Genomic DNA, 27,262 nt, shown 5'->3' on the forward strand with positions numbered 1-27,262 from the left:
TATAATAAGGGTAACAATAAGGGTAAATACTTGTTTATGTGTATAATTTATTTAGGTTGCAGGATTTGGATTTTTTGGGTGTGGAATTTAGGGGCTGTACCCAACTAAATGCTACTCAAAGTAGACCTATTGAAATTAATAGACATAAGTTAGTCATGTCCATTAATTTCTGTGGGTCAATGGTTTGGATTTTGTTAAATCACAGAACATACATTATCAATCAAGATCTTTAAAAAAATTTTTCTTGTTTTATGTCCAGCCATGTAATTTGATGAGGACCAGCAGAATAAAAAAAAACATGTAGGCTACAATCCTGTGTAGACTTACTTGGGAGTAAGTCCAACATGTACAGAATTGCATTGTTAGTCATTCTTGAAGGATAGGCATGTCTGTGACTTAAACATCCAGAATTATAAAAGCATGCATTTATCTTCTGTTCTGTTGTGTATTTTAATTGTGGATATTTATATTTTAATGTTTGTGTAATTGGTTTTTATATTTGTAAACCACTTGGAAGCCTATTTTGGCAATAAGTGATATATAAATATATAAATAATAATATAATACAAGGCTAAACTATAGCGCACCATAAAAAAGAACTTTATTTATTTATTTATATCACGCTCTTCCTCCCAATAGGAGCCCAGGGCAGCAGACATTAGCTGCTGCTCTCTGTCTCTCTCTGTCTTTCTCTTCCTTTTGCTCACCTCTTCCCATCTCCCCAAATCATCAACAGGAATATGCTGTGAATTGCCATGTTATCACTTGGGAGCGAATCCTCAGCCATTTTGACATATTTGCTTTTGGACATTTCTGGGGCTGGGCAATGAAGGCTTTATTAATCCGTAGCTATGGGCTGTGTTGGACTATTAGCATCACCTGGGAGCTGACTGAGGTAGGTTGTGTGTTTGTAGTGAAGAGATTTTAATGTACAGTACTGGTAAGCTAATGCTGTTTGATGCTTATGATGTACTGAAGAATATGCAGGCAGCTGTGCCCAGCTGAGGCTACATACAAACCTTACAAAATGCCATTGTTTCAGAAAGGAGGTATATATCCTTGAGATGGGATATGTCTGATGTGACTTTATTAGCTGGTTTATCAACACTGCAAACATAACTTGTTAATTGTCTACTCCTTAAATATGGCACACATGCTAAATATTCCATGAAGTTTCCTCATGACCATAAATATTTGGCATGTCGAAATCGGATTGATTTCACTGTCATGATAGCATATCTAAATAGGTTTATTTACTCTGTTACTTGAGAATATACTGGATATAGTCCTTAGTATGTGCAGATTGTCTCAGTATGTTCCTTTTATTAAAACCAGTGATGCAGTACTTCTGTACTGTGTGCTTCCTATCACATTAGCCCTTCTAGTGAAAAGGCACCATTTGCAATCCTAATTTTACAGTGCAGTCCTATTCACGTCTCCTCAATAAACCCTATCAACTTCAATAAGACTCACTCCCATTTAAGTGTGCATAAGATTGCAGCCTAAATTACTATTTTAAAATCAGTCAGTCTGCCGTAAGCCAACTTTTGTAGTGTCATTAACATGCTCCACTTTCTGTAGATGCAAGGACATGAAGAAATCATATGGCTGGAATTCTTTTTTCTTTCTTCATCCAGCACAAGAACTGATTATTCTGTTCAGCATGCGGAGTTCACTATGTACAGGGCTTTTCTGTTCTCTACTGTGCACTGTCATGCGTTTGACAATCCATGTGCCAGTTCCAACTGCAAAAGCTGTTTTTGAACTAGATGTGTTTTTTAAAAATGTGACCCCTGTTGTCACTTGTAAGGAAAAGGGGAAAATGTGATACCTGAGCATGATAAACTGTGACTCCTTGCTGCTAGGTGAGGCTACGTTTATTATGATCCCCAGACCATAAAGTCCAAGAATACACATGTTGACCATATGATTTGAAGAAGTGTCATGCTTACATGAGCAGTTCCCTTCATAATAGGAGAACGGAAAACCTTGTAATATATGGAGATTTGGATGCTGTCCATTGTCTTTATTTACTGCTGAAGCAGCCAAGTGACTTAACAACTGGATTACCATTTCTCAGTAACTTTTGATATAACTTGAAAATATTACATACAGTTAAGCTGTCAAAATGATTTTGCTCCTGTAATGTTTATTAAAGCTAGGATGTTTAATAGGACCATTACTAGTTGAAACCAAAGCTTCTTAATCTTTGCATTTATCTTCAGATTACATTGTATATCCTTAAGTCAAAGCCTTAGGTTACATAAGTTTGATCCTTCAGTGCTGAACAGGAATTAAAGCAGTGTACACTTCATATAGGACCAGGCTAAACATTTTAACAAGATGAAATGAATGACAAAGGAAACCTAGAAGTGTGGGAGGCATAGGAGGTGTAGCTTTCATCACTGTTTGGATTAATTCTGTGTTACTCAGGAAGTTACATTCCATCTGCACTAACTTGATTTAAGTAGTTGAAGTACGCCCTAGTCTACCCTTAGTGATTGATGGATAAGATGCCAGGTTTAATAGGGCCAAATTTCATGGAAAGTACAATTCCTAGACTTTTAAGAGTGAGCAGTTTCTGCCCTGTTCTCCAAATTGTGACATTATTTGTTTATTTTATTAGGTTTATATCCTGCCATTTCTCCCCGTAGGAGCCCAGGGCGGCATTAAATAAAATAAATATGAAAACTAAGTCAGTCTGTAATTAAAACATGCTAACGTAGAATAAGTTTTAACAGTGCATACATTTGAAATTATTATTTGTAGTGAGATTATTCTGTTTAGTGTTGGCACTTCACCAGGCAACCTACTTAGCACTGAATATTATTCTCACGACAGTCTTTTTGGAACATACAACTGTGACTTTAGAGTGAAAGCACAATAACACTTTCACGCCAAGAAGTACAAACTAATCCAGAGCCCTCTGAAACTGTGGGTTGATAGACTTTGGTCAAATTCAGCTCTAATTTGAAAACTATTTTCTGTATTTTCAACACCTGCTCCTTATGTAAAAAATCGCAATATGTTAAACAGAAACCTTTGTCTGATTGAGTTTCTCACCCAAAATCTTTTTGCTGTATTCTGTAGCTGTTCTTCATGCATCTGCTGCCTAATTTTGCTGAATGCTGGTGGGATCAAGTCATTTTGGACATCCTGCTATGTAACGGGGGTGGCATCTGGTTGGGCATGGTAGTTTGTCGTTGGTTGGAGATGAGGACCTATCACTGGGCAAGCTTCAAGTAGGTCTCAAGTACAAGCAAATAAGCATTATATTAATTATACTGCAATATGAAAATTCTGAAATATAATCTAATATTTGATAGAGTGTAAATTGCAGAGACTGTCCAGTTGTAAGCCACTTAAATTTATTCATACTAATAGTTTTGAATTCCTAAAGTGTCAAATACTAAATATGTACTTGTTCAGTACAGTTTGTAATATAGGCTTATCTCAAATCTAAAAACCTCATGTTAGATTTAATTATATAGATTGGAAATCACAAGATATGTGATGTTAAAGATCCATTGTATAGGAGGTGATATGCCTCTAGATGCCAGTCACTGGGAAACATGAGTGTAGAGACTGCTGTTGTGCTCACATCCTGCTTCCCATAGGCATCTGATTGACCACTGTGAGAACAGAATGCTAGACTAGATGGACCTCTGCTGTTATGTTTTATGTTCACTGTCTTGGGTGATTCTTACATTGAAATAAGTGCTGTGAGGGTTTTTTAAAAAAAAAAATCTGCTTCCCTGCAATCTTGATGGATTACACTGCTGTTTCCATTAATAAGGCTAGTGAAGAGCCCATGACTTTTCATAGTCTCTCGTGTTCACTTTTAATTTGGATTAACCTCTGATTTTCCTCTCAGGGTGCAATCCTATATACACTTAACTGGAAATAAGCCGTGTTGAATAGAGTGGGAGTTACTTCTGAGTACAAATTTATAGGATTGAACTTTTAATTTTGTAACTGCTCTCCAAAGTGACACCTACTAGTACGCAACCTACCCTTGACTCTTACCATATTATGTTAATCCTAGTAATTTTAAAGAAAGAAAGCTCTCTTTTAGTTTTTAATCATTACAGAGTAGATATTACAGGATTGGAGTGTTAGGGCTATACCCCTACTTGGTAAACTGTTTCATGTTATTTCTTTTTAAGAATAAAATTGGGTATTAAAATGTAATAAGTGATAACTATATTTAAAGTTTCCCATATCACCCACTTCTTTTCATTATGACACTTGCTAGACCATCTTTCTGAAATGATTTTCTGCATCTTTCTCCTGTTTTCTATATACCTGTCTGAGGAACAGGCTGTATACTAAAATTTTGATCCTGTCATTAGGAGTGTTGTAGTTACACATTGAGCCATGTAATTTAGACCCTTTAATCAAGCTGTCCTGCCTGTATGCCATACATGCTTGCTACCAATGGCAGTTTTTGCTGAAGAAAAAGAAAAGAAAACCCACTATCATTGCTGACAGTTATTAACCCCATTAGATTTCTTGCTAGTAGCCAGGATCCAGAGTTCTGTGCATGAAAGGAAAGTGCCTCTGTGCACACACCCTTGAGTCACCCATTTCTCTTTCCAGCTGCATCCCTTGCTGTTTGCTTGTTGTGGTCATATGTCAATATGATTATAACAAATTTTTAAATAAAAGCGCAAAGTTAGAGAAGTAGGAATGTCTTTTCAGATAGACCTCACAACCTCTGACCCTCCAGATGATGCTGGGCTGCAACTTCCACCAGCCCTGATAAATGACCATGTTGGCTGGAGCTGATGGGAGTTGAACAATATCTGGAGGGCCACAGGTTCCTCATCCGTGATATATACCACATGGATCAGTTTATCTGAGTAACAGTTGATCATACAGGAATCAAAATAAATGTCATTTTTGGTGTTGCTAAGAATTAGGAAGTCACTTCCTGTGTTACTTCCTGTGTTTCTTCCTCATTTCCAATGAGTATTACATTTTTTTAAAAAAAATAGTTAGATCTGTGTCCATGTCCCTCTAACAGTGACAGAGAGATTTACTCTGAACATCATGGGGCATAAGGCAACTCAGGAAGTAATGAAGGATGTCTGTTAACTCCCTTTGCTGCAGATATAATGGTGCATGTTTAAAAGGAACATTTCTTAATCTCTCATCTAGTACTTCTGAGGACATTGTGCCTCCTTACGCCACACTGATTGCTGCTCCAGAGAGTCCCCCAACTTTCAGGGGCAGTTATTGGAGGAAGTAAGCAGATGCAGTGGGAAGGAAGACTGGAAAAAGCCCTAGAATACATATGGAACACGACATACGGCTCTTTGGATCCTGGTGTGTCATTTATTAGACCAAACTAGTTGGCGCTAATGTTCATATGCTGTATATAAGAGAAAACACAAATTCCTATAAGAACACCCTAAATACTAAAAGTAGTTAGCTTTCCTATTAAAATCAGTGGTTTTATGTTCTAATAATAATATTAATATTACTATTATTAATAAATAAGGATGCTCAGAATTTCAGGTCATTCAAATATTTTTCCTCAAAGGGAGCAGTTTTGTTTTTTGAAAGGTTGGTGTTTATTGAAAGTGTTTGCTTTAATAGCATTGAAAATTAGGGGATGTATCCAGCTAAGTTCTACTCAGAGAAGAGCCATTGAAATAAATAGACCTGAGTTAGCCATGCCCATTAATTTTAATGTGTCTAAGACTAACGTTGGATACAACCCTAAGTTCTTTGAAATTTTCATCTTTGTTATATTTGAGGAGCGGAGCATGCATGTGAAAAAGTGCTTTGGGGCAGGCTTCTTTGGGTAGCAAACATTTGCTAGCTTAATTATAATAGGTCTGCTTAAATGCATCTTTCTCTGCATCATGCATGCTACCTCTTACTGTGAATCACAGTATGATAGGGATGTGTTATGTCACAACTTGCTATAAAGCAATGCACTGTTGATTTCCCTCTTTTTACTGTTGCCATTATCTGGTTTCAGGGACATTCACACCACTACAGGTAAAATCAAGAGAGCTGTGTTACAGTTCACTCCAGCAAGCTGGATATATGTCCGCTGGTTTGATCCCAAGTCTTCATTTCAAAGAGTGGCTGGAGTATACCTTTTCATGATTATCTGGCAGGTAAAACCTGTGGAAAGAGAGCCTGGGGTTTATCACCCTGCTTCCTTTCCATGTCAGTTTCACATGCGTGTCTTCATAAATCTATCCCATCCCATTTCTGTGTTAATCTGTGATTTAAAAAAAATCACACAAATTATGCATTTAAATACGTATTTTATCTCAATGTATGCTTTTTAAAACTTATTTCACTCTAAAATATATATTTATTACACATGTTGGTGTGTTATTTTTGCTGAGAACTATATTGCAAAATTCAGAGGAGTGCAAAATCTGAAGGTTAATTATATATGCATTAATCCAGGAAGTTTGAATTGGGTCAGTTTGTTTAAAAATATTGACAAAATGAAATTCTTTATTCCTTATCTCAGCTGACCGCTTGACTACAACTCCCATCATTCCTGACTGTTGGCCATGCTGACTGGAGCCGATGGGAGTTGGAACCCCACAACATCTGGAGGGCCAGCACTCACCATATGCTCAGAAGCATATGTTACCAAATTCTTCCAAGCTACACAGGAAGTGGATTGGACTGTGAAAGACCAACCCAAATTGTGTTTGCATTTTTACAAATTGGTAGGGCAGTCCAATATCTCAGAGAGGAGGTCAAGTCTCCTGCTTCCCTGGTGCATTCACTATAGTTGCCCAATTTCCCTGATTCTTAAAAGTTTGATAGAAATATCTGTTGGCTACAGGTATGTTCTCAAACTGCAAGGGTTTTTTTGCCTATTAGTGAATTATCTATAAGCTACCAGGAGTGCCATAGATTTATTGTTCTGGAATAAACCATAAGCAGTTGCTTGGTCTGTCTTGTTTGTCCAGGATATAAATTGTTGCTGGCTGATTCTTTTCTTCCTATTTCTTCTTGTTTAGTTGACAGAGCTGAACACATTTTTCTTGAAGCACATCTTTGTTTTCTATGCAAGTCACCCCTTAAGCTGGGGTAGGATCCTCTTCATTGGAATTATCACAGCACCCACTGTGAGGTAATTTATGTCTAATTTTCCTCCCTGTAAAATTGCTTGGAAACCAGTTTGAGTTATAGGAGGCCTGGAAGAGTCTAGCCCTGGAATTGGGAGCCTGTGGGGACTACAGCTCCAGTTGTCTCTGATCTTTGACCATTCTGGCTGGGAATGATAGGAGGTGGGATCCAACAACATCTGAATGGTCACAGGTTCCTTGTCCCTGTTTTAGTCCTTTTACTTGTGGGGATAAAAGGCCTGGTTCAGATGCATAAACCATAACTTAGTGTTACATGCATGAACACCAACAAGCTTTGTGCTCATCCCTTCCTCCCAGTGGGAGGTTAGAAACATCTGCTTCTGCTTTTGAACTAACCAGAGCTTTTCATTATGGGGAACTCTGGTTAGTTTAGGAAAGCCACTGTTTGATCCTGACTTGTTTGAAAAAGCCATAGTTTAAATTAACCAGATTCTCTCTCTTGGTCTCGGTTTCTCTCTTGGTCTCTGTCTCTCACTGCTGCATCAGAGGAAGAGAACAGAGAGCAAAAACTCCAGTCTCACTGCTTCTAAGGATTAGGGGAGCTTTCCCCAGCATGGCCCCCTCCATATGTTTTGGGGTTCAAGTTCCATCAGCCCTAGTCAGCATGGCCAGTGGTCAGGGGCAATGGGAGATGTAGTCCGAAACATCTGGAAAGCACCAGATTGGGAAAAGCTGGCTTAGGCTATGTCCAAAAAGGCCTTTAAGAAAAAGCGAAGGCAGTGTTCTCTCAATTGCTCACTAAAAAGTAATACAATTAAACAATATTAAGCATGTAAGGCAACTTGTATTTATATTTTTACTATTCAACAATTCCTGGTCCACCTGGCTATGGTAAAAAAAAAAAATAGGCAAGCTCCTGCACTATAAAGATGCTTGAGTAAATCTTTATAGAGCTTGCCTCTTTTTTTTTTTATCCATTAATTAGTGCTCTTCCCCTCTCTGTTCCTCTGGCTATGGGCCTGGAACTCTTTTTAACACAATTCTAGTTCCCATTCAATTAACAGATTTCCATGGAATGCAGTTTTTTAAAATGAGAAGTCAATCCCAGTATATTCAGTGGGGCTTACTTTCAGGAAGAGATTGCAAAGGTTGTGCACAGGATTACAAGTTTTAGTTCCCTTTGTTCAAAAGATCTCTGTCCTGAATCGCTTTTTAATTTTTAAACTCTTTCTGTTCATCAGGCCAACCTCACACGAGCTAGATTTTTTAACTAGGAGAAACAGCTTGAAAATTAAAATATAGCTTGTTAGCAAAAAATGCAAAAGTGTTGATCTTGCAACTGTGGCTACTTTATACTATTCTGCATGTCAGGGAAGCCAAGATGTTGCACTGATCTGCTACCTGGCTTTTCTGCCCACTTTCTCATTCTCAGTTGTACCTCCCTCTTTACTGTATAACTGACCAGATTTCAGTCATTGGTTTACAAATATTACATTAGCTTAATCATGAAGATTACAGTCGATATGTTTGCTAGTATTGCAGACAGCATGTGTGTGTGGAAGTGAGGCTGGGAAAGTATATTTTCTGCTTTTAGTACTCTGTCTTGTTGCTTGCCTTATTTTACTGGGAGTCGTCCTGAAAGTCTTTATAATGTTGTAAGTAATTGAGCTCCTTTCCCATGAATCTGAATAGTGGGTGGGTGTGGGATTAAGTTGTTTTTGCTGGCTGTAATCTTCATGTGTAATTACCTGTTTCATTTAATTCGCTTCCCCACCCCACCCCTCTTCTTTTTCCAGACAGTACTATGCTTACCTCACAGACACACAGTGCAAAAGAGTAGGAACTCAGTGCTGGGTGTTTGGGTAAGTTTTTCGTTGACATTGAAAACATTGGGGGTCTTGTGGTCTTGGCTCAATGAGAAGAACAACTTTGGTCCCCAGAGCTCCTAATTCAGAGCTCCATGGGATCAGCACTTCTCTTTATTTGTTTATTACATTTATTTCTCACCTGCCTTCTCTGCAACATGAGGTGGCATACATAGGGATGCAAGCCCCCTCTTTCCCAGCGCCTCCTGAAAAGCATGGGATGGGGTGCCCAGAGGGGGTAAAGTTGCCAAAATGTGGAAGATGCTTCTGTCTGATTTTTGGACCATTTCCCCTTCCTACTGCAGCTCTCCATATCCCATCACACACCATTCAGGAAGGTCACCTGACTCTCTGGAGAGACTTTTGATTGGGTTGCACTGAGGAGCAAAGGATGGGAAGTGCCCCTTGGCAAGTTGCCTGCCACTCATGGCTCTCAGCATCCAAGCCTATACATTTCCCTCTGGCTCCATTTTATGGCTCCTGCATTGCTGCATTAATGTATGAAGGGGCCTATGGTCACCTGAAATAGGATCCTAACTTCTGTAAAACAGTAGAAACATGTCCGCTGAACATTAGGAAACTTCCTCTCCACTAAACATCTCCTGGAGTATGAGGTTTGGCTCAGTACTTGGAGCCATAAAAGAATTGAAGGTTTTTCTTGCCTGTGAGTCTTTCTGGCATGATGCAACAACTTGTTTGGTTCTGCTTGGGGCACTCTGTAACTTGGATTCTTTGGGGAAATGGGGTGGAGGATGTTGGTATGTGAAGGAATCTGCGTTTGCATGAACTTGATGACCTCCAGGCTATTTCCAGCTTTCTATGATCCTTTGAAGCCTATTGTTTTCTCTCTTGCACACAACAGAAGAGGAAAAGAAACTTATTGGTATAAAGTATCCAAACCTTTCAAAGGAAGACTTTTCAGATCGTGATGTTACAAAAATAGCAATGTTCAGATCAACAGTGTCTGACCTTATTGAGAAGGTCGTGCTGAGCTAATACGCACTGAGGGACTTCTAAACTCCTGCTTCGTGCCCTTAGCAAATTTAAGCAAGCTAATTTAATCAGTTGGCTTGGACACAGTTAGGAACATTTCCCTGTCATCACTTATTCTATATCTGATCCAACTTCAAAGTCTCATTCTTAATATCATTCCACTTCTGCAAAAAAAAATAGATTCTTGCCAAAGAATACGCCTGCTTTCCTAAGTAATATTTGTTGAACAATACTACTGGCATTACATTACTACAGAAAGGGTAGGCTTCAGGGCCAGCGCAAAACATGTGTTGCCTTCCACAAAGTGGAGCAGACTGTCAGAGCTAACACGTCTAATTTCTGTTCTTTTTTTAATTTTAATTTTTATTTAATAGATTTTTAAGCCATTTTGTAGAGTAATCTACTTTCCCAAGGTGGTTTATGACACAGTCATCGTAATAACCATATTTTGGAATCAAATTATTAAAATTATAGTAAAGAAACAAAACAGCAACATAAAACAGTTACTAAAACACAATGCCATAAAATCATCCAAATGCTGGCAGGTACAGAAAAGTCTTTAGAGCTCTCCTAAAAGACAAGAAAGAAGCAGTCCATCTGTATTTCCCTGGGGACAATATTCCAAAAGCACAAATCAATACAAAAAAGGCCACGCCTCTGAATTTGCTAACCTAATAGCGTTCACCAGTGGACCAAAGAGCAAGACCTTGGATGCTCATCCTTAAAGCTTTCAGGCAGGAGGTCCATAAGATAACCTAGGCCCAGACTGTTTAGGGCATTAATGTTAAGGCCCAGGACCTTAAATTAGGCATGGAACTATACAGGTAGCCAAAGCAGCTGGTGCAGGACAGGTGAAATATGCTCAGGGTGCCTAGCTTCTAGAAGCATTCTTGCTGCTGCATTCTGCACCACTTAAAGCTTTTGGACTGTCTGTAATGGCAGCAGCCTGGCATAGTGCATTACGGCAATCCAGCTTGGATACAACCAATGCATGTGGCATTGAGGCAAGGTCAAAAGTCAAATGCAGAAAGCATCAATTCCACTGCAAACATTTTAGACAAATTTAGAGCTGTGGGCTGAGAACGTTCCTTGCTACATAATTTGCTCTAATTTGGCAACATTGTATACTTAACCTCAAACTTCTTTTATGCCACCTTAGCTCATTTCTAACTCCAGATTGCAAGTTCTAAAGTGTCATATTTAAATTTGGCTTTGAAGTTGTCCTTGTAGAACACATTGACTGAAGCCTTGTAGTGCAATCCTGTAGGAATGTACTCCCACAGTTTAGAGGAAAGTGGAACAAATAACTTAGCTCTATGATCCTGGGGCAAGTATTTCGGCCTTTTCTTTTTACTTTTCTTTAACTGCATCAATGTATGTGGTCCTTGATACAGTAACAGAAGGAAAAAAGACAGGACTGTACCCCAAAGAGCTTGGCAGGCTCTAAATTTTGGCAGTGGGGTGGGGAACTGAACAAGGGAAGAAGGGGAAACCAAAGAGACTGGCAAAAGTTTTTTTTTAAAAAAGACAAGAACGAGAATGTGAAAAAGGTTTGAATTAAGATACTTCTTGTTTCTACATAACAGCTGTTGGATATTCCAGACCATAAAGATGCATGTGTAAGATGTATGCATAAATACACGTACAATGTACAGTAGAAGTAATTGGAGACTAGAGGTCCCACTTTTACTCTGGGTCATAGCTCTTTAATTGTGATGTGCTCCATTATCAAGTGGGGGAGCTGAATTTTAATTCTGCATTAGTTCAGATTGTCTCTCGGTTCAGGGATACAATCTGAACTAATCGGTTCAAGACACTAATAAATATAATCAGAAACAGTTAATGTAACTTATGTCACTGGATTTTTTTAGATATGGTAAATTAACTTTTCATCCATTTGATGAAAGCTGCTTAGTGACTTGCTGGATGGATTAGGCTCCCTTCCTTAAGCATAATCTTAAACCACAAGTTAAAAGAACATGGACATGCAGTGAAATCCATGTTCTTCTAAAACACACTTCAGGAAGAAAGAAAAGGCTCTGAGACAAGTAATGCTGAGGGTGTGTGTATTCACACACTATGCTTAAAAAGGAAAGAAAGAAATGAAATTCTACAAGCTAAATTCTACACTAAGAAAAACTGAATTCTGGGACCCATATAAATAATGCACATTTGCATAATTTCAACTGTTTTGCATTGTTTAATTCTGCCACTTGTATTATTTTGATCATCACAGAGAGAGGAATGAGTCTATGCAGGACCCAATCACTATAAACATTATTCAGCCCCCCATCTGGCTTCTGAAATCATCAACACTTTAAAACTTGTTCTTTTAAAAAAATTAAAATGCAGGTGGAGAATCTGTGGTCCTCCAGGTGTTGTTGGACTACTGCTCTTCACCCCTGACCATGACCATGGTGACAAGGACTTACGGGAGTTGGGGTCCAACAACATTTCGAGGGCCACATGTTCCCCATCTCTGTTTTAATGGGAAATATCAGGAATTGAACCCAGGACCTTCTGTGCACAAAGCATGCCTTCTACCATTGAACTATGATGCATTGAGCTATGAACCTTGTAAAGTGGTATTTGCAACAGTCGCCACCCTAACAATTTTCATCCCCCCCTTTTTTTTAGAAAGATCAAAGTGGGATGTGCCAGAAAATGTTGCAAGTGTATCCTCCCTCCTAAAAGCAATGCTCCTCTTCAGGGCTGCAGTGTGCCATTCTGTCCAAGTGCAACCTTCCACTCCTTTCCTCTATGCCCATATTCGTTTTCACTCTACGTTCCCTGGCTACTGAGCATGCTTAGTCCTCATTGGGCTGTTGGGGAAGTTATCCCCTTTAGGATTATTTTTAAGGGGTTTGTTTCTATACTTTTGCAAGCTGCAGGTCCCACCCCCACCAAGCAGGCTGACACTTCCTCTTGTTTCTTAGCAGCCCTATTTTGGCTGCAGCCCTGTTTTGGCTACAGTCCTGACAGCACTTACCACCTGAGCTTGCTATTAAAAGGATTGATAACAGTATGCAGAGGTGTAATGTATTTTTGGTCCTATTGCAACCCCTAAATTACTTAAATACAGAGCTTGTTCCTGAGTGACCAGGATTTAACTTCCTTCACCGTCATTGGCTGACTGGAACTAGTCACTCCCTCTCTCAGGGCATGTTCACACATTTGCAACATACTATTTGTGTTGGTATCTGTTTGAGAAAAAGGCATTTTTAATGCAAAGGAAGATTAGCCAATGCATGTTTTACATTTGTATTACAAATCAGTTCTGACTAAGATGTAAAAATGCTCTGGTAGCCTTTCTCAACCTTTGGATCCCCAGATGTTGGTCTACAACTCCCATCAGTCCCAGCAACCATGGCCAATGGTCAGGAATGATGGGAATTGTAGTCCAGCAATATCTGGGGATCCAGAGGTTGGAAAAGGCTGCTTTAAGGGGTTATTCATTAAGTGAGGGGAAGGGGAGCAAAGTTGTGACAAAAATGGAAGGAGCATTTGTTAGAAGTGAGAAAGTCTGACCAAGCTAGAGTTGCAATTTTAAAGGCTTTCCAAAGTGTGAGCTACTTTATGAATGGTCCCCACATCTTGTTTACCCATCTATAATGTGAGTGATTTATAAACTACCCCATAAAACCACACAGAAAAGCAAAATGAAGTAAAGTGTGCTATTATGTAAAAGCAAAACTTATATTTCTTTTGTCATTCCCTCAGAGTTATTGGTTTCCTGGAAGCTATCGTGTGCATCAAATTTGGTCAAGACCTCTTCTCCAAAACACAAATATTGTATGTTGTGCTCTGGCTCCTTTGTGTGGTAAGTGGCTCTTTATTTTGCACAATATTTTACCCCTTGGTTTCCATAGTAAAGAGTAAGTCCTATTTTAACTTCCAGGTAATTGCAATCTCTCATATTTATCAGTGGTTAAATGCAAACCTGGAACCTGGAGCCAGTGGTGGGGAAAGCAATGAATGTGAATTTTACCCTTGTGTAGTAAGGTAGTATTCTCTCTCTCTCTCCCCCCCCATTGGAATTCAAGGACATATTCTAGCCATGCAAAAGCACTGAAGGAGGGTGCAAAGCAGGGCTGGTGAGTGATGTGGTATGGTTGGGTAGGGGTGTGTAGCCTGGGAGAGCACTGAAGGCCAGCCAAAGAGGTCCAGAGGGCCACATTTGGCCCCCACACTTGAGATTCCCCATCCATGCTATAGCCCCTTAACCAGTGGACCTTCAGTGTAGAATTACAACCAAAATGCATATATTTAATCACATTTTTTTTAATTGGGTGATAGCCCATATTGCCTATTCATAATATTTTTACTTTATTTTAAAGCTCTTGCATCCTGGCCTTCAAACACTTCCCCAGGGCAGCTTATACATTATAATAAAAGAAACAATATATAACTAAGTGTGCATTAAAAACAACCTGCAAAAATTAAAACAGCAATGGCAAATCAAGTTAAAAATATAATACAGAGAGCAACCTATATTGGAAATATCTTTCTAATGGTTCTTTGGCAAACGGTAAAGTTTGCAGGAAGCCATAATCTCCTCATGGTATGGTTTCAGACGACAGCAGAGCATTTGTGCACAACGGAACCCAGTGAGAGAGAGATGAAGTTTCATCAATATTTTGCTAGACTGAGGCTGACAGAAGTTCAAAATGAAGTGCGGTTCACCCCATGGACAAGGAGTGGGACCACATCCCAATGTTATACACTCCTACCTTGTCCCCAAACACCTGTGCAGTTATGCATCAGCAAAGAAGATTCCGTCATGTGGTTCCCAATCATGTGGAAGCCTTTCTACGCACAGCTTTACATGGAAGGCTTCTCCTTTACAGACATCCACATCAGTGCAGTGATGTCCAAGGAGCAAGGCTAAGGGATACATAATGTCAGTAACAGGGCCAGGAGGTGTGTTCCCACTACATGTGTGTGGCAACATCCAAAGAGGTCTCCTAAATCTGCTCTAAGCATTTGTTTCTGCTAATTTAAAAAACTAACTGTGCAAGATTAGTTGCATAGCACAAGAATCTTAAAGAAATGGATTCCTGAAGACATTAGCAGTGAAATTTGAATCGTATTTATTAAGGAATAAGCCCCATTAAGCTTATTGGAACTTACTTCTGGGTAGAGATGTTTAGGGTTGCTCTTCAGTGTCCTAGGCAAACTGTGTTTGAACAAGGGCCTATAAGCAAATATAAAGAAACTACTTTATTCCCAAATTGTCTTAGTATTTTTCCTCCATTGACTAGTCAAGTTAAACCAACAATGTATTGTAAGCCATCTTGAGAGCACTTGTTGAAATCTCTGAAATAAATAAAGACTCTGGTGGTTTTGACTCTTCCCCCTTCCTTTTTTCTCTCTTTCCAATGTTGTAGGCTGTTACTACATTCCTGTGTTTATATGGAATGGTTTGGTATGCAGATCACTATGGACAAAGAGAAAAGGTAATGTCTGTGGGAAACACTTCACTGGGTTCAAGACACATTTTGAAAGACAGACCCATAAGCCATGTTCATGACCTTTTTGTCAATTCTTGTTGAGGTAAAGGTGAATTTCCATATAGGGGTTGATATTTCAACTTCCATACTGAGAGGTAAAGAGATTTCAATGTGCAGCAAAGTATCAAGAATTTATGCAAGATTCAATGGCTCATTCTTAAATATAAAGAAGAAATTATCCAAAAAGCAGTATGATTGGGTATTTCTAATGTATTGGATCCAGCCTTCACCTTCTGCAGATGAAAGTCTCCTTCAGTTCTTGGAAGGCCTCAGGTGGGGGGGACTTTTGCAAATCCCCCTTCTCCCTACAACTCCTAGCACCATCTCCCACACTATTCTGGAGGTTGCCCCAACCCTTGGAATAGTGTGGGAGGTGGTGCTAGGGACTGGAGGGGGCAGGAGAAATCTGCAAAACTCACCTCCCTTCCCACCAGTGGGAACAAAGTCTTAGATCCAACTCAACATCTTATAATATGGTATGATAATAAAATGGCAGTGTTATCAAGTCCATGCATTCAATGGATAGACCATGAGGGATAGATCTCTTGGTGTCTGTCATGAGGGGTGTATAGTCCTTGCATGTTCAGCGGCAACATGCCATGGAATACCAGTTACTGAGAAGCCAAAGCGGTAAAGCACTATTGTCTTGGAGCCCTGCTTTTCAGACTTCCTGGAGGTATCTGGTTGGCCCCTATGGAAAGCAGGATGTGGGACCAAATGGGCCTTCTCGGCTTGATGCACCAGAGCACTTGCTTTCTTAATTGGCCAGTCATATAAGTAATCCCAAAGAACTTGAAACACGGGTTATGCAACACCTCCCCTCCTTACTAAATTGTGCTCTTGTCTCCTGAGTTTGTGCGCCTTGGTAAATCCTGCATTGTTTTTTATGTGTGGTGGTCTGCATAGATGTGGATACTCTTCACCAGAAATGATGGAAACAATCCATTCTATGATATACCTGTAGACATGGTACTGAGCAATGGAGAAAACATGGCATTTTCTGGTGCATGAATTTACAAACCCAGCCTTTCTGGGAAGGCTTGTATGGTCTAAGCAGGCCAAACTCTCTGCTGTGTAGTTATTGACATTTCAGTCTTACAGGATACAGCTAGAAAGGCAAATGTATAATGTCACTGCACCCTGGTGAAAGGGCAAATGGGAATGCCAAAGACCAAAGGAAGGTTTGAGAGAGGTAACAAGGCACAGGAGGAGCTGATTAAGTCTTTTTCTCTTGGGGTTCCTTGCCCTCCTAGCTGTTAGACTAGCTGTATAGCCCAGGCGTGGGAGAAGGCAGAAGAAGATTGCATTGTGTGTAGTATTTGTTCAATTATCTCTGCAGTTTTAAGATGACATGTTTGATAGAGTCTGGAGACAAGAAGCAAAGATGAAAACCCTGTGATGATCCTCTTTGTCTCCACAGACACTGTCAGAAAGTGAAGACAGCTCATACATTCCAGATGCTTCCTGGCTTAACTCTAAGTTTACTAGAGGTACTGGTGATTTGTATGGTACATTCTGTCCCTTTTTTATATATGTATGAGAGAGAGAGAGAGCACGCAACAAACAGAACTTCACTCAAGCTTGCTCTGGATCCCTATAAGGATTCTGTTAATCACCTAAAATATATACACATAAATGTGATTAACAAAACAGAAGTTTTTATTTTACTAGCAAAATGTTTCAGCTTCCACCTTCATTGGTTGCTAACATACAAATGCTATTACCAAGGTGGTCGTTATAGAGCATTGGGGATGAAACGCTCAAAGGGACTTCATTTGCAGAAGCTAAGTGATGTTTGTACTGTCCTCCAAGTTAAGGCCATGTGGTGCCAATGTGTCCAGGAAGTATAACCAGAAGTTCTCCCTGTTAGTCAGTGCTGTTGGATCTGTTGGCATCTCTATATCTGTTATAGATAAGTCCAACAGGTTGTGGCCCTCAGTGTTAAAATGTTTTGCAACTGGTTGCTCCAGTTTTAGTCAAGATTGCCAATTTGAGGTTTCTGAAGCGTGTGCGTAGGTCAGTTGTAGCTTTTCCTAAGTATTGGATATGACATCCTGTTTTTTTGCAATTGATGACGTAAATAATAATAATACCAGCACTTTTAAGCCACCTTAATGACACACAGGTGAAGGATCATGAAAGTTGGCTCATGTTTAATTTTGATAGTTGCCTCATGTTTAACATTGAAAATAACTCATGCTAAAAACTGGCTCAAAAGAGAATAGATGAACAAAGAGAATGTCATGCTTGCTTTGGGTCTAAAGTATACGTCTGTATCAATATGTTAATATCTGTTTACACATTGATGCTTGCTCTCTCTGTTGAATTCTATATCACGGGGATGGATAGCCTGTGGCCCTCCAGATGTTGTTGGATTCCAACTTCTTTCAGCCCCAGCCAGCATGGTCAATGCCAGGGATTATATGAGTTGTCCAGCAGCATCAGAAGAGCCACAGGTTTCCCATCCCAGCTATATAAGTGATATTAGCTGGGATCCAAAGAGCTGCTCCAGATACATTCTTGCATATACCCACTGGTGACTTTTTCCTTTGAACAAATGCATCCTTATCCCATTTTATGACTTGAAATGCCACTAGGTGGGGTGCTGTTTGAGAAACACAAGTTCTAAGCACCCTTTGGCATGCAGAACTATTTGGATGGTCCTTTGGATCTAGGCCCCTGTCACTATGTGAGCATGGGGTAGGGGATGAAAAAAAATGGCGGTATTTGTTGAGCATTTTAACATCCCACTCCTTGTTTATCTCCTTTTTCTTATGAATAGAAACCTTACTGTAAACTAAACATTTTTCTATATACAGAGAGAGAGAGATACATTTATAACACACATTTTCCTTCTTATTTTCAACAACATAAAATACTTCTTAAAACTCTGTGCCATCTTTCTTATATATATACTTGTTATATATCTATATAACAGCTTTTTCTGTAAATATGATCTCTTTATATAATTTCCTAGCAATTCCTTCCTTTTTTCCATTTTAGAAACTTTCTTGAAATCATATATCTTATATCTAAACAAAATAAACTTTTCTTTAAAAATATTACTTGAAAACATTTTTACTTTTTATTTTTCAACTTTGGTGGCATGCCCCATTTTGGCAAGTAAGCGATATATCGGTGAATAAATAATGGTAATAATTTCTCTAATTTATTTGAGCTCTGAAACGTATCAACATTTTTTTTGGTATTTGCAGCACAATCCAAATAATGGGGAGCTGGCTGGAGGTGGGCCAGCGGAGGAGGAACTGGCAGAGGAGGAGCCAGCAGAAAACTCTGTGGTATCCACTCCCTGTTTGGGAGCTGCCAGCCTAGCTGAGCATTGGCTCTGTCAGAGCTGCAGACGGGAGCCAGCAGGGAAGAGCCAGCTCCCACAAACAGGCCTACTAGGGAGTAAGCTGTCCCTGTAGGCCGCCATGGGAACATTTTTACTGCGCTGCCCTACTAGCCAGTGGAAACCTCATGGAGATTGGCACCCGCAAGAGCCCTCTGAGGGTGTGGCAGGCAGCTCCTCCCTGTGACACCCCCAAAATGCTACCGCCAGCTCTCTGTCCATCACGATGGCCATCCCTGGCAGGCCACCAGCAGTGCTGGCAGGGTCCTGGTGGCACCACAGCTCAGCCAGGGCAGGGGGCTTCTGCTGGCGGGGCCCAGTGGCGATGGGAGCCTGCCTGCTCAACCGGGAGTCTGCCACGTCTACCGTCCCCCACCCCCACACAAGTAGGACTTGGACTGCGCCCTTAGCTTTTAAGGGTTTGAATTAAAATAGGTTAAAATTGAATCGTATACACTAATAGTAACCTCCAAATGTCATTGCTTATGCAATTAAAGTGGCACTACTCATACAAAAGAGGGAGGTATCAGCAGACTTGGAGAAACCACAAAGTCTGCAAAAGTTCAAGAAATCTTCAGGGAGGGGGACCCAGAGGATGAGGAAAATCTCAAAAATAGTCCAATGGAGACTGAGCATGCTCAGTGGCCACAGAATGCTAGCTAACAGGGTGGGGTACAGAAAACCGGGTACAAATGGGAGTATTGTGGAGGAGGACGGGGCTGGCTGACTGAAAGACTGAAAAGGTGAATACCATACCACACGTCCCAGTTGTGTTGTGTATTTCTGTAGTGCAAGACAGTCTGTTTACGTTCTTCTACAGTAGTGTAAATCTTCCGTAACTTTAACTGCTGCATTCAGTCTTTCCAAGACTGCATTTTATACAAGCTTCCTTTTAAAAAAGAATTAAAGTTAATATTTCTCTCTCTTTTTTACATTTTAAAATTTATTCTTACCCCAAATACTGTTCTGGCACACCATCCAAGTTGTTGCCTGGAAGTTGGGGAGAAATTTTCTTTTTGCAAGATTATTTATTTCCTTTCCCATTTTGGCTCCGGTCCTCTCCTTTCCTTTGTCCTCTAAGTTTCCAGCATCATCTGTGTTAAATTATATTATTACTTTTTATTTATTTTATCTTGTTCATACTTTTTCCTGAAATTTCTATAATCTCCATTCTTGCTTTCCTTTGCCATTCTTCAAGATGTTCCCAGTTACTAGGGTTTTTTCATCTAGAACTGCAAAATGTATTTCCTTTTTGCTGCTTTAAAAATTAAGAGACACTAGGGGTGCAGTCTTAAAGTCCTTCAGCCAGCCATCGATGGACTTTAGGGAGCAGCGTTAAATGCCACTCTACTGGAGAAGAGGAGTTCTTTTGGTAAGGTAGCACCTCATGCTGCTGGGTGTAGGGCTGAAAAGGATTTGTGTTGGGGGCAGCTGTGGAGCCACAGAATCCCAAGCCCCTTGTTCTCCCACTTGCTCCACAAAAGGGCTAAAAACTGCCAGCTGTGGAGCTGGTTTAGTGATTTTTCTCTCTCATCTGGATTTGAAAGACGAGGGAGGGTGGGCAGAAAAAGGTGAAGCGAAAAGTAAGAGCTGTCCCCGTACGCTCACATGCAGCTTCTGCTCTGGCCAGAGAGAGGCAGCAGGGCTACTTCTACCATGAAATCTCCTGCCTCATGCTACCTTAGGATTGCTCAGTTGGCTGCGATCCTGTACTCACCTGGGAGTAACCTCCAAAGTACTCAGTGGGGCTTACTTCTGAGTAGGCATGTATAGGATTGTGTTATGGCTTTTGTTTAATTTACAGTACCATTCTGCGCATGTCTATTCAGACGTAAGGCCCGCTAAGATCAATGGGACATACTCCCAGATAGGTATGTATAGGATTGTAGCTTTAAATACCAATCTTCCAAAATTTTGATTTGGCAGTATCTTCATTGCAAAGTTTCTGCATCCTTTCTCTCTTTTCCTCTTCAAAAAAATGTAGCTTAGGAACTGAGGGGACTGCTCTATTCCCAGTCAGGCTCCATCCAGCTCTGTATTGTTTTCACTGACTGGTAGAGGCTCTCCTGGGTTTCAGACAGGAGTCTCTCCCAGCTTTACTTGAGATGCCAGGGATTGAACCTGGGACCTTCTGCATGCAAAACAAATGCTCCACCATGGAGCTATGACTTACTTATTTAATACCACTCTACATGTCACGTTTCAAACATTTTCCATGCACAAAAGCAGGAATTCCCCCTGGCAGTTCTCTTGAGCAGATTTGGAAATCCCAATTCTCACTTTGCTTACATCTTCCTGGGTGTTGAAATGTGCCAATGGCCCATCTCCCTGAGATGCTCCTCTGCTTACGTGCTCGATCTGCCATATCCCAATTGTAAAAACTGCCCCTAAAACTATTTCTAGCCCTGTTTGGTTATGTCTGATTGCAGGATCCAATTTCCCTGTCAACTCTCTTCCTTGGTTCCTCAGGATTAAAAATGATAATTTTTCCCAGTGAAAATGTCTCATCTTCTGAAGAGCAAGGATAGGTGTTTGTGTGTATGAGCCTCTCTCCTCACAAGTAAATTTGAGATTCCCTGTTAAGATTGTCTATCTTAGGTTCCTCAGCAATTAATTTTTTTCTTTTCTTTTTATGGTATCTGCCTTTCCACACACACATACAATCTGTTTTATTTAATCTTAATAAAGCTTCTATATTTGGAACCCAGGGTTTGACTGGCTGCTTTGACAGCATGAGGAAAAAGTATCCCCCGATCCCCAAGCCTGACCATTGCTTTATGCTACATGCACCATGCGCAGGCTTATGCCAACAAAAAAGTACAACAAGCAGTAGAATTTTAGCAAGACTCGGGGTGCAGTCCTAAAGTCCTTGAAGGGTTGAAGGCTGCCATGCATTCAAAGGAGGCCCAGCCAATTCTCGTCCCTGTCCTGATCTGTCACTGCAGACACTTGGCATCCAAGAGAAGTGGTGGCAAAAGAAACTGAGAAGTCTGGGCTGGCTATGGTCCCATGGGAGTATTGGCCTGAGATAAGAATTGTTTGCAGATACATTTTAACAGTTAGAACAATTTTTTGTTATTTAGATTTTTTTGATCCAGAACTTGTGTCAGAGTGAAGGAATTGAATGGTATTGGTAGCACCTAACGAAGGAGTTCTTCAAAACACATTATCAGTAGCGCTGGAGGTTGTCTCCTTTTTGTTTCCTGTGGCCCCATGGCAACCAAGCATCCCCGTGCAGGGTTCTGTGTATGCATCCCCACCTGGATGGGCAACTACACAGGCCACTGTGTTCTGTTCATGTGGTTCTCTATTCAGTTTTCGATAAATGTGGGGGGAAAGCCTTTTTAAAAGTAACTAAAACTCTACTGCTTGTTATCTCTACAAGGAAGCTGTCTGTAGTTCCCAGGGTTGGCTGAGTGAAAAATTCATTCTGCTTGCTTTCTGCTCAGCCTTCCCTTTTCTCTTCTCTCCCCCACACCCTGTAATAGATGTGTCCTCTCTTCTTGCACATGTGCACTGCTCTCATCTGCCATCCCTCATTCTTTAGAATCCCCAAAGTTCACATGCACACTCAGTAGATTTTTGTAGGGTATGGGAGGCAGGGTATTGAGACCAAGATCTCATTCATCCCCAGCTTCATCAGCCAAGCCTTTCTTGCAAACCTATACAGTCATCCCCCTGCACCATAGCCCTATTCCAGCGCTCTTATTCCATTTTAAGCACTTGGTGTTTCTGCATGCTAGCTACCCACTTTACTAATATAAGGAATGAGGAAAAATTTGAGAAGTCTAGTCATTATTATGTTATAGGTAAGCAGTTGTCTTAATGGAGTGGGGATGAAGGATATGTTGGGAGTTAAACCACTAGATGGCATACTGGTTTCAACTAAATTATATCAATATGCATTCATAAATCCAGGGATTACAGTTGTCAGCAGCAAAAGATCCTCTTTAAAATAACCACGTCTCACTTGTATGTGTGTGTGTATGTGAATTGCTTGTTAGGAATGGAAGACAATCCACCCAAACATTCGAGCAACAGCGAGAGCCATTCATCTAGGAAGAGGAATCGCCATTCAAAAACAAAAGTAACCAATGGAATTGGCAAGAGATAGAGGGAGAGAGAGACAGAGAGAGTGAGTCAGTTTCTAGATTTGTTCCAGAAGTGTGCCTGAGAGCAAAGAAGCAAAACTGGGCCTGGGTCTGAATTCCCTGCTTGAAGGTTGACAAGAGAAGAAGAGGAGGAGACAGAAGGGGACAACATCTTCAGCAACCAGAGGCCCTGGACCTTGTTAAGATGGAGCTCATCCGTGTATCACAAATCATTAGCTGCTGTCACTTGCCATTCATTGGCTTAAATCTAACCTCTTATGCACTTGACACTCAAAACAGTAGTAATATGTTTAAAGGCAAAATAGTTGCTTGCTCCTGAGGGGTTCACGTGATAGTCAAGTAGTGTAGATACCTTCTGATGACTTTTCTTTCATTGAGAAGGATAATCCCAAGTTAACTGTCAACCAGTTGGCTTTGTTTGCTTGTTTTTTGGTTGTGGATTTTTAAATTTTTGTTTGTTTGTTTGTTGCAGTACAACTTTTTGACTGAAAGATGCTCTGCTTTTGTTCTCAATTTGACCGCTAAGCTTTTCTGTGCTCTTAGACTTTTAGGAAATCAACAGTACCATATTTCAATCAGCAGGGGGCTAAGTGTTAGAAAGTGTGTTCATGATTTTTGTCCAGTTCATCTTTTTATCATTTTTAACTCTGAATGTTTGTTGTGTTCACTCCCATGTCAGAGAGTCTTGATATTCTGTTATACAGCAAGCACTGTGTCTGCCCTTACTGGCAGAACCACAGACCCAGCCTCATTTGGGTGCATACATACACCTTGCTTATTTTCTGACATCTCCAGTGTTTCCTGTTTCTTTATCATTGCTACAGCTACATCATTGCTTTTCAAACATTTTCTTCTTCATAGGCCTGAGCCCCCAACTGCAAGAAAATGATTCCAATTTTAAAGCAAAAGTCACACTTAAAGCTTTGCAAACCCCTGGTGGTCCTAATGCAGCTGCTTATCTGTGAATGCTGTAATGTTCTTGGTATTGTGGTGTTCTTTTTTTAAAGAAATAATTGATACACACTTAACTCCACTTTTCCTGGGGTCAGTTTTACAGAATGCTTCAGCGTTTTTATTCTTATCCTCCTCCCCCCCTCCAATAATTGGAAAATTGGTCAGAGAGCATCATTCCCAAGAAACGAAACGGTCATAATGATAAAGCATTAAACCTCAAATATTAAGTTGTCAGAAACAAGCAGTTTTGCATAGTTTTTGTTTTCTGTGTTTGGTTGGTCTTTCTTCATGTGTGCCAATTAGGTTGTGGGGCTGCTTTCTGCAGAAGACGTGCAAAGGTGACAGGTTAAATAAGAACCCACATCCTTTCCATTACGCTTCAGCTGGGAAGTGCTACCTGCTGTGATAATGCCACAGGATATGCACTACAAGATCTGAAATAGTAAAACTCCAGTGTACTAGCAAAGTGGCTATAAACAGAAAAAAGACCACTGTAATCCATGGCTACTTATGTGCCACAAAGGATCAGCTTTTTGAATGCATTCACTATGCAGCTGCTAATCCAGGGAAAGCTCTGTTTTTCACGAATGTGCAAACTCTTGCATCAAAAGCTGCTATATTCTATTTGCTGCAACTCTGCTAAATGTTACAGGCCCAGGGAAAATGCATGCCTGGAACTTTTATACCAACAAATGTTGGTTTCTCATTCAAATTTTGACATTTGTATGCTGTTGCATCCATGCATTCTGAGCATGTTGCATAGTTATGGAATGTGTTTTATTTATACTCAAATTCATTTTATTTTCTCTCTCAATTCCTTAAGAGCCAGTTACTTAAGACAAACCAATGTGTTTTTTTCTATTTATTCAAGACCAAAGCCAGAAAATGTTAATGCTCTTGTGAACATTTCACACAGTGCATTTTAGTGTTAATAATGCCCACTTTCCCAAAGACAGAACCCTGTTTTGCAGAGCCTATAGCATGTAGAATTCTGATTTTGCTGAAATCTGTAGTAAAGTTCCCATTTACTTTGCTGGAGATGTGGCCCTAGTTCTAATACATTGCAGACAAAGGCCATGTTTGTCAGTTGAAACTAGTGCTTACACAAAATGAGTGTACATGCAGATCTTTTGCAAAATCAGAACTGATGTTCATAATTACTGTGACTGGAAAGCAAGACACCAAGTGTCTTTTCAGCCTCCTCCTCCCAGCAGCAACTCCCTGCCCCCCCCCAAAAAAAATGCTTTCCCCAAAGGTCTAGGGCCATCTGGAGTAGCACATCCCCTGGGTGCATGGACTACTACTGGAAGTCGAAATCAACAATGTAATTATACCTGTGTGCACACAGAAGTACTTTACATATGCACTTTGGATCCTGTCCTGTATATTTTTTTTCATTAAGGAGTTTAAAAAGTTGATCTTGCATGACTGAACTCAGAAGATGAGCAATCCTTCATTAATTGCTGTAAAAGAAAACATCCTATCCTAATGTCCCCATGTTCATAAATATCAATTATGTAAAAGTGTTCAAGTGTTGTATGAAATATGACATTTTCTTTAAAGCCATCCCTTATCCTAGCTCAAAGTGACATGTAAGATCTTAGTTCATACTCAGCCTGCAGGGTGATACATATGTTCTAAATCTTCTATGGAAACAGACCAACAGAAATAGATGGGAGTTTGGTCAGGTCTTGATATACAGTGTGGTCAGGCCTGAAAGGTTTGTCCCATAACTAGTGAACTCCACATGAGAGACATGGTGCTACCCATCCTTGTATTGGGAATTTTGGAAGGTATGTATTTGCTCCCATTTTCATGCTTTTAAACTTGCTTTCTGCCTTTTTCATGTTCCCCTCATCCCACTTTCCCATTTTCCCCCATCTGTGTACACTCCCTTATGGTTGTCTTTGAATTAATCATTTACTGTGTGAGTATTGAAAAAAAGAGGTTGACCTGGTTCTACTGGAGACTGTGTTGTATTATCAGTCAATGATGGGGGGCTCTAACCTGCTTTGGCATGGCCTGAACAATGGCAACTGGTTATAACATTGCAACAACAACAAAAACAACCTCTTAACATATATATATATATATATATATATATATATATATAGTCAAGGCCAAGAGTACATCCAATAGGAACAGAAAAGTCTACCCACCCAAAATTAATCTATTGCTAGCTGCCAGTATTGAACCTGGGTAGAGCACTATTATGTATAAAAAGACAGTATCTAATGAAAACATGGAATCTGGTTTCCACTCTGCTTTTGGTTACTCACCTGTCAAAAATAAAGTCCTGAAATGCCTGGGATTAATTTAGTGTTTCTTTGATTAAAGCCTTGTTTGTTTACTTTAGCACATAATAGGCTATGATGTGTTAACTGTCATTGTCCCTATGAGAAGTAGGCTGTATCAGTTGCACTTGAGTTATTTTCTCCCTTTATGGCCGCTCTGTAATATCTCATTTTATCTCTAGTTGTATGCTATAAAGATGGCATTTCAGAAGCTCTTTGTCTTTACCTTAATATTCTGCCATATTAATGAATTTCCATCTCCAAATGAGCTCAACCTGTGAAACACTCCATAAATTTATCTTGCTTTCTGTCTGTTGGGATGAATAGATCTTTAACATAAAGCTATTTCTAGCTTGAGGATGGCGAACCTGTGACTCTGTAGATGTTGTTGGACTTCAATTCCCATCATCCCTATTATTGGCCATGGGAGTTGGAGCCCAACAGCATTTGGAAAGCCACAGGTTAGCCATCCCTTCTCTAGCTATTGGTCTGCTATTGAGGGTTTCCAAAATAATCCCTATCAGACAATCTGTTTAGACTACACCTGACCACACCTGCTCTGTGAATGTTGGGGGCAGTGCAAGAGAGCCCCATGACCTAGGGTTGGGGCCAGCGGTGTGGTTCCATGGCCTCCTGATCACATGGGCCCCCCTTCCAGTGAGTAATACATGGAAGGAGCTTAAAGGTCAAGAGCCTTCAGGACAGCACTAGAACCTTTGGTTCTGCATGTGCGTGTATGCCCACCTTTCATGATGGGCCACCAGCACTGCAGCTTGGAGCATTTTCCTGGCAGTGAGGTGTTCCCAAGCCCTGGACTGGGCCCACTTGGACAGGAGGGGCTGTAAAAGGCTTTGGACAGTATTCAATTAACTCATCCCATCAGTGGAAGGATTACTGCTAGTGCAAACAGGACTTTCCCCCTCCCCCCCCATTTCTGCCCCCTGCCTTCCCCAAATCTGCTGCAGAAGGTTGGAAGAACCCTTAGAACATACTTAGGAGGCATGGGGAAGTCCCATTGCACTAATGGCAATCCTTGCGCTTACAGAACCCTGACGTAGCACTATGATGCATACAACCCTTCCTGTTTCAGCTCAGAACCTTGCCTGAGCATG

At 40.4% G+C, this 27,262-nt stretch overlaps 1 protein-coding gene across 1 annotated transcript in view; it reads left to right on the forward strand.

The window, feature by feature from the left end:
- The window catches only part of PTDSS1 (phosphatidylserine synthase 1), a 48,509-nt gene extending 22,342 nt beyond the window's left edge, over positions 1 to 26,167 (forward strand). Inside the window, exons 4-12 of the mRNA XM_061611657.1 lie at positions 640 to 895; positions 3,091 to 3,242; positions 5,990 to 6,131; positions 7,002 to 7,114; positions 8,867 to 8,932; positions 13,649 to 13,748; positions 15,316 to 15,384; positions 16,859 to 16,928; positions 22,795 to 26,167. Of these exons, the coding sequence (XP_061467641.1) occupies positions 640 to 895; positions 3,091 to 3,242; positions 5,990 to 6,131; positions 7,002 to 7,114; positions 8,867 to 8,932; positions 13,649 to 13,748; positions 15,316 to 15,384; positions 16,859 to 16,928; positions 22,795 to 22,904 (1,078 nt within the window). The 3' untranslated portion in view covers positions 22,905 to 26,167. The remainder of the gene's footprint in view (positions 1 to 639; positions 896 to 3,090; positions 3,243 to 5,989; positions 6,132 to 7,001; positions 7,115 to 8,866; positions 8,933 to 13,648; positions 13,749 to 15,315; positions 15,385 to 16,858; positions 16,929 to 22,794) is intronic.
- The last annotated feature ends 1,095 nt before the right edge of the window (positions 26,168 to 27,262 follow it).

The sequence above is a fragment of the Rhineura floridana genome, chromosome 1 (assembly GCF_030035675.1).
Source record: "Rhineura floridana isolate rRhiFlo1 chromosome 1, rRhiFlo1.hap2, whole genome shotgun sequence".
Classification (NCBI taxonomy): Eukaryota; Metazoa; Chordata; class Lepidosauria; order Squamata; family Rhineuridae; genus Rhineura; species Rhineura floridana.